Source organism: Myotis nattereri (genome assembly GCF_964212035.1).
Source record: "Myotis nattereri genome assembly, chromosome: 2".
NCBI lineage: Eukaryota > Metazoa > Chordata > Mammalia > Chiroptera > Vespertilionidae > Myotis > Myotis nattereri.
Genome location: NC_138076.1, coordinates 130,154,980 through 130,164,937, shown reverse-complemented (window position 1 = coordinate 130,164,937; position 9,958 = coordinate 130,154,980). Strand labels below are relative to the sequence as shown.

Below are 9,958 nucleotides of genomic sequence, written 5' to 3'. Positions count from 1 at the left end.
GGGACTCAGGAAAAACTTATGAAAAAAGTTTTGTTCCTGAATGGAGTGTTTTAAATAAGGCAACAGAGAGATATGCTCCAACAACATGTGTACCCACAACTTTGAACTCAAAATAGAGTACTAGAGTTCCCAATTTACTTCTTTGAATTTCAGTTTCTTCATCTGTAGAAGGAAAGTAAAGCATTAGTTCACACTGTGGTTATGTTTAAATGTGATAATGCTAAAAATCTTGCATATACTCAAATGTTTTTTGGAATCTTATGTCTATGTTCTGAATAACAAGAGTCTATAGCAGATATTTAATATGACTTGGAATTTTCAATATCTTTAGGTACAGCATAAGACTTTGTCACGTTTCAGCATTATGATTATGTATTTTGTGTTTGAAAAAATGCATTCTAATATCCATTGCTTATATGGGGAAGAATGGTCCTGACTCAAATGGGTAATTCTTAGCACGAGACATTAAGATATTATGTCAGGAATAAAGGAAACATCGTTTACTACCTGTGGGAGGAGGACATAAAGGCCAGGAAGTGTATTTTGAGGATGAATCCAGCTCAGAGATTTAATTGGTTCTCATAGTCTGTACAATGGTATGTGCCACTCAAAGTAGATTTTCTCATTGTAGTTATCCAAGGAGAAACAAGGCAAAGTTAATTAATCACTTTTTTATCTTGTGAGATTTTACATTTTTGGTTATTCTAATCATTAACAAGTGACTTTTAGATATTACATTATATGTAAATGGTCTCATCTGTGCATAAGACTCTTAATACAACTGGTAAATATTGAATATCACTGTTCTGAGTACTGGCTAAGTATTGGCTCATTTACTCTTCATATTCTCATTTAATCCCAAGAGGTAGATACTACAGATAAGGAAAATGAGAAGGCCAATGTCAGTAACATTCCTGAGGACACTAAAGTAATAAATAATGGAACTTTTGAACCTACAAACCACAATCTTAGACATGGAATTCTTATGAGGGCTCTGCAATGCCTGAACCACAGAGCATCTGGGTCTTTAATGTGCATCTATACCACTTAGAGGCCTTGCTACAAGGTAGATTCTAACTCAGTAGATCTTCGTTGGAGCTAAGGCATCTGCATTTCTAACATACTCTCAGGTGGTGCTAATCTTGCTGGTGCCAATATCAAGGCACCAGACCATTGCATTTGTACACTATTTGTATACAGAAGCTAAAACTAAATTTCAAGAACAAGTAGATTCATTCTTAGTTCAGTGGTCAAAGCTAAATAATTGCTTATCTCAGTCCAAAAAAATTGCAATGAAATGAGATTTCCTGAGCCTTGTTAATGAATCTTGGCTGATCTCATGTTGAGATATTCAGTTGATAATTTTGATTATAAAATGTAGTTTAGTGTATAATGATTAATAGTGAGTTAAGTCTGTAATGCAATTCTTCTTAACTATTAGGTTATTTGGTCTTCACAATAGGCCTGAGAGGGATGGAGGAAACAGACACATGAGGCTACTGCTATAGATCTCTGAGGCAGCAGTGCCAACACACAGATGCCCAAACTCTTCTCTTTCATCAGCTGGCCTTGATGTGAGGCTATGTTCCACTGAGGGGCTAAAAGTAAATTGGTGCAGAGCAAGGCTAGTACTAAAACAATTTAGAGCCACTTTCTGATTTTGCTCTAAATCCACAGATAGCAAGGCCAAAGTGATTCAGAAGCATTAAGAGTAATTTTCAGTTGTGACTGTATTAATTTGAACCTGCCTAAATATAAACAACATAGCTGCACATATTTTATTATGATGCTAAAAGATAAATAAGCCATTTTCTTAAAATAATAATTTCTATATTATTGACTTTTAGAGAGAAAGGAGGGAGAGGGAGAGAGAGATTGAGAAACATCAATGCGCTGCCTCATACAGGCATGTTATCTGGGGTTGAGCCTGCAAGCTGGGCATGGGTCCTACCCAAGATTCAAATCAGCAACCTTTTTGTGCAAGGAATGGTGCCCAACCTACTGAGCCACACTGGCCAGGGCAAGAATCCTTTTTTCTTATCCTTCTCCCTTACTCATATGGGGTGATATGAGTATCATTTTCTTTGAAGATGCTATAGGTTTGGTGTAGCTGACAGGTTATTCCACCATATGTTAATGAAACTATGGTGGGATTACTGTCTTTATATGCATAAATATTCAGAATTCAGAGTTGATCTCTAAATGTTAAGTATATTTGCCATCCTTAAAATGCTAAGTTTTCACAGGAAAAAATCTCTTTAATTTACTAGTACTGTGAAGACTAAGTAATGAAGATGAATCAACAAATGCTGTTGGCAGTCATAGAAAAGGAAACTAGAAGAATCTCTACCTGTAAAAACATCTAAGAATAGCCAGCAAAGATTCTTCAAGCCCAGACCTTATAAATAAATTGATCATTTGTGTTATTTTTCTGACAAATGACAAAGAAAATACCTCCATTCTTGAAAGAAAGACTAAGTGGCACTTCATTACCATTGTGTTCACTCAACAAACTTGATATTACTTTAACAATGAGCTTATTTTTTTAATGTGCTTTCTTCAAGTGTACACTTACCTCTAACACGAATGACTAGGTGTATTCTAAGCCATATTAACACTGTTACTATTGAATCATCAAGTTGTACTGAACAGCTGTGCAGAGGTTCTCTGAGGGAGTTTGCATCTATGGTGTTCTGGTCATGCTGAGCGGTAATCCCTAGGGCGCCCTCATTACATGATCGTGTAAGGGAGGTTTCTGAAAAGGGTCATAGGTGAACTGGATGACCAAAGCCCCCACCCCCTGATATGATTTAATTATTTCCTATCAGTGTCCAGGATTAATAGCGAGCATCATACCACCTGTCTAATAAAAACTGTGAATAAATCAGATGTTTTGTCCTTTAATTTTTGTTGGTGTCTATTCAGAAGGTATGGATAGCACAGAAATGAACAGGTAATATGGCTTTTGCTTACCTCTCTCGCTTTTCATTGGCCACTCCTTCAGAACACCCTGGCCCCCTGTCCTCACTTCCTCCAAGACTCAAGCTCCTCCTAGCTCTCGACCTTTAGACTCAGAGCTTCCTCTGGCCACAGTAAACACCCCCAGCTTGACTCTTGGGTTTTCTTATGACATATCCTTTCATAGTGGTACATTTCCTTCAGAATAGTTGCAGCAAGTAATTTTTCCAACTCTTCATTTACCAATGTTTTTATTTTCTACTGCACTATAAGCAACATGAGAGTAGGGGGTTTGCTTATTCATCATTGTACCCTTACCCTCTTCACAGTGCTTAACCCCTAGTAGTTCAGTAAATATTTCTTGGTTAACAGTACATAAACTAGGGTCAAGTTCTGAGTCATTGCTCAGGTTTACATGTTTTACAATGACTAGTGGATAATGCTTTGTGTGTGTAGAAATGATGTGTTGAATCTTTAATTTAAGAGTAGAATATTTTGCAAAATAAACTGAGAATTGTCCAGATATGATTGTAAAAAACTCAATCCTAAATGAAAGGGTTTCTTTAATGAGAACATACTTAAGACCTTGGGAATATTTATCATGGATGAAGTGTTTTGGGGCTATGCCTTGTAAAGGTTTATTGACCAGTATTGGGATTGACCAGAAGCAGAATTCTTGATTTCCCTCTTTATGTATACACTAGAGGCCCGGTGCACAACATTTGTGCACAGGGAGGATGGGGGGGGGGGGGCTCAGGCTGGCCTGCGTCCCCTCACAATCTGGGACTCCTCAGAGGATGTCCCCCTGTACGGTTTCTGGGAGTGCACTGACCACCACAGAGCAGCTCCTGCATTGAGCATCTGCCCATGGTGGTCAGTGTGCATCATAGCGACTGGTTGTTCCACCGTTTGGTCATTTTGCATATTACCCTTTTATTATATAGGATTATAGATGCATATAGGTAGCCAATTTTAAACTACTTTTATAGGGAACTCAGACATTGCATCATTCAGGGAATTATTTCTTAGAGTATAAATAAATGTTTGATTATTCACTGCTATATTTTGGAGTGTTTGGTGTCATTTAAAAATTCTTACAATGCGCCCTAACCGGTTTGGCTCAGTGGAGAGACCGTCAGCCTGCGGACTCAAGGGTCCCAGGTTTGACTCCAGTCAAGGGCATGTACCTTGGTTCAGGGCACATCCCCAGTAGGGAGTGTGCAGGAGGCAGCTGATCGATGTTTCTCTCTCATTGATGTATCTAACTCTCTATCCCTCTCCCTTCCTCTCTGTAAAAAATCAATAGAATATATTTTAAAAAAATTCTTAGAGTGCTTGAATTAGTTTTTCTTCTTCTGTTCATCCTGTTGGCTATTGAAGTATACTGCTGAATAGATTTCTGATATTTAAATAATAAGAAGTGAGAAGCAATATAATTTCATTTAATACTTTATTTTTATTTCTATTATTTTTCAACAGCTTAAGCTTATCACCCTGATAACTGCAATACACTGGGCTAGCTGAGGAAAACTCAACATCCAGGTAAGATATCAATCACCCATACAGTCTTCACCAAATAAATACTAACTGTTGGTTAAAACTATACTTAGTACAGTTTGTCAAAAGATATAATTTTTGAAATGGCAGGCTTAAATTCTTCATCTATGGAGTCCATCTATTCTGGAAATATGCTATGGATGGAAACTTTTTAAGTTGACAATTAAGTGCTCAGGAAGAAATGTATTAGTCCTAAAAAAAAAAAAAAGTCTAAATAAAAGCTATTGTTTTTGAATAATGTATTTTCTGTAGTGACATTAGAAATTAGCTCATGCAAGCTTGCACTTACACATCTTTGTTTTATTCGTTTATAAGTAAAGAAATGGTATTCTACCCTAAAATGTCAATAATCTTTAAAATAATCAATTCTGCAAAAATTATTTTTATGGTCCCTGTGAACTTATGACAAGGAATATATCTAGGAAGGCTTCAAAATCTAAACTATGTTCCATTGCTTGCAGTTACCTTGGGTTTTAACTAGATGTGCAAGTTGACTTCTGACCATGGGGCATCTTCTCCATGCATGGTATGGATTGCTGAGGCCATGGCAGAGAACCAGTTCCACAGAAGCAACTTCATGTTCTTCTGAGGAAGATCCATGGCACTGTGGAACAAGAACTGTAAATGAGCAATGCCATGGAGACCGAAAATGGGGCTACCAAAATACAGCCCTCAAAAATCAACTCTGAAGGTGGAAACATCTACAATAAATGTTTAAATAAATAGTTTTAATAAAATAAGTTATCAGGTTAAGAGCACTGATGGATATTCAGTAGAAATGGCACATGCTCCTTATGGATGTAACAGTTAAAATAGGTATTGATTTCAAGCTCATTAAGTAGATAATCATATAACTGTTATGTTAAAAAAAACAACAACAACACGTTTTCAGTAGTACCAGAATTAAGAAAACTTGGATGTCTAGAAAAGGAAAACAGCAAATGAAAACATTCAAACTGTAGTAAATAAAATATTTGGCCTTTAATCATTTTGAATTAAATTATGTTTGAAAGCTCCCCTTCCCCCACCCATAGTCACACACAAACACACCAATTTTTAAAATTTTTATAATGGCCAAAGAAAGGGTTTACATGGATATTTTTATTAATGGAACTCACTTTTTAATTAGTTTTTAATATGTTGCTAATCCATCCCATTCCTCAAGTCCCTTTCTAATAGTCAGTGTCCTGTAGCATGAGGAGAGCGTCCTGTGACACTTTGGGAATGACCTGTTCTGGGCTTAAATGAGAACAGTCTATAAAGTTCGCTCTCTCTTCCTCGGCCATCAGGAATGACAAGGGCATTTCCAGAGGCAAATGATTCTCTTCCCCGCTCTGCTCCTCCTCCTCTAGCCCCTCCTCCTTTCCTTCTGTTTTCTCCGCTTCCTCCTCCTCCACCACCTCCTCCACATCTTCAGCCTCTCCCACCTCCTCTTCATCCTGGGCCTCTGCCTCTTCATCCTCCTCCTCCTCACTCTCCTCTTCCTCACTCTCTTCGTCCTTCCCATCACACTCCTCATCACACTCTTCCTCATCACACTCCTCCTCATCACACTCCTCCTCATCTTTCTCCTCTTCCTCTTCCTCCACCAGCTGTGGGGCCGGAGAACGGTTTTCCTCTTCCTCCGGGGCAGGACTAAAGGCCAGAGAGGGATTCTGCCCAAAGCCATACAGAGTGTCCTGCATCTCTGCGTCTTCCTCGTCACCACTGGGAGGCGCATCGTTTCCGCCTGCCTGGGCCTGCTGACGCTCCAGCTTCTCTTGCTGCCTCATGTCCTCGTAGATCTGGTTCATGATGAACTGAGTGGTGTTGCGCGGCGCCTGCAGGCCAGGTGCCCGCCACCCGTACAGGTCGACCGGCTGCAGCAGGGGGCTCACCTCCACCGATGGGCTCCTTGGGACGGGGCGGCTAGGCTGGCGGCGCAGGCCGCGGCCCCTGCGGCCCCAGCGCTTCTTGCGGACAGGGGCCCTCGCCCAGCCGGGGTTCCAGGGCCCACGCCAGCAGAAGCAGCAGCAAAGGCAGACGGGGTGCAGGCCATACATTCGGGCCACTAGCCCAGGGCTGGGGGGCTTCCGGTATCCCATTGGAGGTGGGCACCAGGGCCCTCCCCAGCACCCCCAGTTAGAGTACATGCCCCAATAAGGACTCTGGGGTGGCTGGAACCAAGGGCCCGGGCCGTACCGTGGCTTCGGCTGCTTCCTCTGGGGCTCATACTCAGCCTTGGGGCCATAGTGCTGCCGCCGCTTGTAAATCGGGGCGCCCCTGCGCCTTCGGTGGCAGGAGGACCAAGAGCGAAACGGAGCAGAGGCTGCCCAGCCGCCGCCCAGGTTAAGAGGGGCTTCCCTTCTATGGAGGGTCTGGGTCATGGTTCAGGGAGCTCCGAGAGGTCTAAATGGAAGCGTCCTAAACGCTGTCCTCAAATTTGGCCAGATCCGAGGTTCTGAGGCCTCGGCACCCAGTGTCCCTCCGCACAGCACCACGTGCCTGGCTGAGATCCGGCCTTACCCTCCAGAGAGACCCTCTTCTCCGCTCGCTCTTCTCTGGGAATCTCTCGCCCTTCTCACCCGGGTGGTCTCGCCCAGGCGGGTTGGGTGGGACTGGCGCTGTGTAAAGAGGGTGGGGAGGAAAGTGTTGAGGCGCAACACTGAGGGACAGGCGCCCCCCACACGCCCGCCTCGGCAGGGGGTTCCCGTTACCTCGATGGCGCCTCTCAACCCAGGTGCGTCTCCGCCGGCGTCCTGGCCGGACTGAGGTGGCGCGGGCAACGACAGCCTTTAAATACCGGCGGGAGGCCCCGCGCGCCACCGCGTCCTTGGTTGCCCTGGGCGACAGCCAATTGGAGTCGAGGTCGTTCCTGAGCGCGGAGGCTGGGTTCGGACCAGAACCAGGTGCCCCCGTGAACGTTCGCAGGGGGCTTGTGACGCAATTCTAAGGGGGGACGCTGGTGGCCGGGTTTCTGTTGCCCCACTTAGGACACGCTTGAGGCAGTTAACTTGAACCCTTCGTACCAACCACCCCCGGGCGTGGGCATGCAGATGCTGGCCCTGCGGCTGACCCTGGGGTGGGAGGACTGTGTATTCAGAAACGAATAAACCTATATCCAACCCCTTCGAGGAGGAAGGGGGTTAGGGAGAAAGTTCTCCGTGTCAGAAAACGGGGCCCGCTCCTGGCCTTATGGTCAGTGTCTGCTCTTCCAGCCACTGGGCGCGGTGGCTCATGGTCCGAGAGCCTGGACGGCAAACCTTTGTTGCGTTGCTGATTGTGCGCTGGGGCTCACGCACAGGACCCTGCCTGTGAGGTGGGCGTTGTCGCCACGCCTGGCAGTTTGGGGAACTGAGAGGTTGATTTGCCCAAGGTCGTGGGGCTAATGAACTTTAGGGCTAATATTTAAGCCTATGCTCCTTTGACCCCAGAGCCTAAATTCTTAACATCGGCACGCTGTACTGCACACCCTCCTTAAATAGGATTCTTATGATGAGCAAATGAGACCAGTATGAGAAAGCACTTTGCTAATGGTAATATAGGATGCAAATGTCTGGTCATGTAATCCAGGGGTTCTTGAAAATACAAATAGTATGTATTTCCTTTTGTCCCGTTATTAGCCAGACAGCACATAACATTGGGAGCCTTTAGGGTATTATGGTTAAAGAATTGGGTAAAGAATAAGGGCTTGTCCCTGGCCTGTGTGGCTAGAGTGTTGGCCTGTGCAGGAGAGTCATGGGTTCGATTCCCGGTCAAGGGGCATGCACCTGGAGGAACCAATCTCTCTCTCTCTCTCTCTCTCTCTCTCTCTCTCTCTCTCTCTCTCTCCCCCCTCACTCCTTGGACTTTGGTTTAAGTAGACATAAACTTACTCTGAATGATACAATTTTGTGAATACATGTCATCCTGAATTTTTTCAACTCCATAGAATGTACAACGTCAAGAGTGAACTCCAATGTTAACTGTGGGATTTGGGCGACGATGATGTGTCAGTGTAGGTCATCCATTGTAACAAATGTACCACTCCAGGAGGAATGTTTATAATGCGGGAGGTATGAATGAGTGGGGAGAGGGGGCATGTAGGAAATCTCTGTACCCTGTGTTCAATTTTGCTTGAACCTAAAACTGCTCCAAAAACAAAAAAAAACAAAAAAAGAAGAGCTGTTTGAAAAAATAGAAGTTTTTCTACTTCAACTCACGAATCATTAACCTCTGTGAGCTCCCAGTTCCTTTTCCATGCCATGAGTGTAGTTTAGTACCTCTTCCACAGGCTTGTGTAAGGACTAAGAAACTGCATGAAATCAATCACTTAGTGCAGGTGCTCAGTAGCACTCAGTAACTATGAAATAGCATCACCATCATGTTTGAATACTTCAGGACTTTTAAAGAAGTTGATACAGTAAATGTGAAGATAACTAACCCTGTGGTGTGATGCAAAAATAGGCATCTCCACCCTTGTGTCCTCTTGACCCACTTTATGGAAATATCAAACAAGTGCTACCGGGCTTGAGAAAACTGTCCCAGAGTATATCCCCTTTATTACTTTCCTGTGGTGAGTGAAATTGTGCAAAATGGAACACTTCCCACTAGGAACCTGAGTCTATGTGTGCTTTCATTAAATTACAAGAAGCAAAATGTGGGAAGCCTGAAGTTTGCAAAGGTCGTTTATGCATTCCTGGTTGAAAATGGAGAACAGTATTGGGTAGTGGTGGTGGGTGGCTGGGGGGGGAGGGGGAGGGCGGAGTTCCTGGATCAGGACTCTAACCATTGCCTTGGAAGCCTGCTTGACTCAAAAGCAGAGTGATGACACTTTTAGCTTCCAGTGTCCCTTTCTGGATGTAGAAACAAACATTTGATAGTTACTCTCTGCCTGCTCTGCTTAACACAAAGCAAACTGGTAATATTCAAGATTTATTTTTCTAAGGACATGTGTCATCTACAATACTAGGGGCCCAGTGCACAAATTTGTGCACCTTGAAAGGAATTGTAGGCTGCGAGCCTGCAATGGGCACAGGGGCAGGTCTTGTCCCATCTCCACACCTCCGCCTGGCCCCTCCCACCGTGGCCCCAGTTCCCTGTCTGCTGGCAGCCCCACTCCCCCTACCGCCACTCCCACACCCTGACAGCGCCAGCCCCACTCGCACCTGCTGACTGCGCAGAGCGATTGGGGCCAGCGCCAGCAGCAGGTGAGAGTGGCAGCTCTGGCGCCAGCAGTGGGTGTGAGTGGGGCTGGCACCAGAAGCAGGAGCAAGTGCCCAGCAGGACCAGGGAGCGGGGGAGCAAAGAATTTTCAGTAACCACCAGAGGCTCGCCCAGATGACAGCAACTGGTGCCCTGCCTTGGTCCTCTGCAGCCGACATCCACCATGTTCAGCGCTCTGTCACATGTTGCCGATGCCCACCATGTTTTGTGCACGCCCCCTAGTGGTCAGCATACATCATAGCGACTGGTTGTTCGGTTC

At 44.4% G+C, this 9,958-nt stretch overlaps 1 protein-coding gene across 1 annotated transcript; it reads right to left on the bottom strand.

The window, feature by feature from the left end:
- Positions 1 to 5,687: 5,687 nt before the first annotated feature.
- On the bottom strand, positions 5,688 to 6,881 carry CCER1 (coiled-coil glutamate rich protein 1; the record flags this gene model as incomplete). Its single annotated transcript, XM_081083962.1, has 1 exon — positions 5,688 to 6,881. The coding sequence occupies one exon, from the start codon at positions 6,879 to 6,881 to the stop codon at positions 5,688 to 5,690; it is 1,194 nt and encodes a 397-aa protein (XP_080940088.1).
- Between the last annotated feature and the right edge of the window lie 3,077 nt (positions 6,882 to 9,958).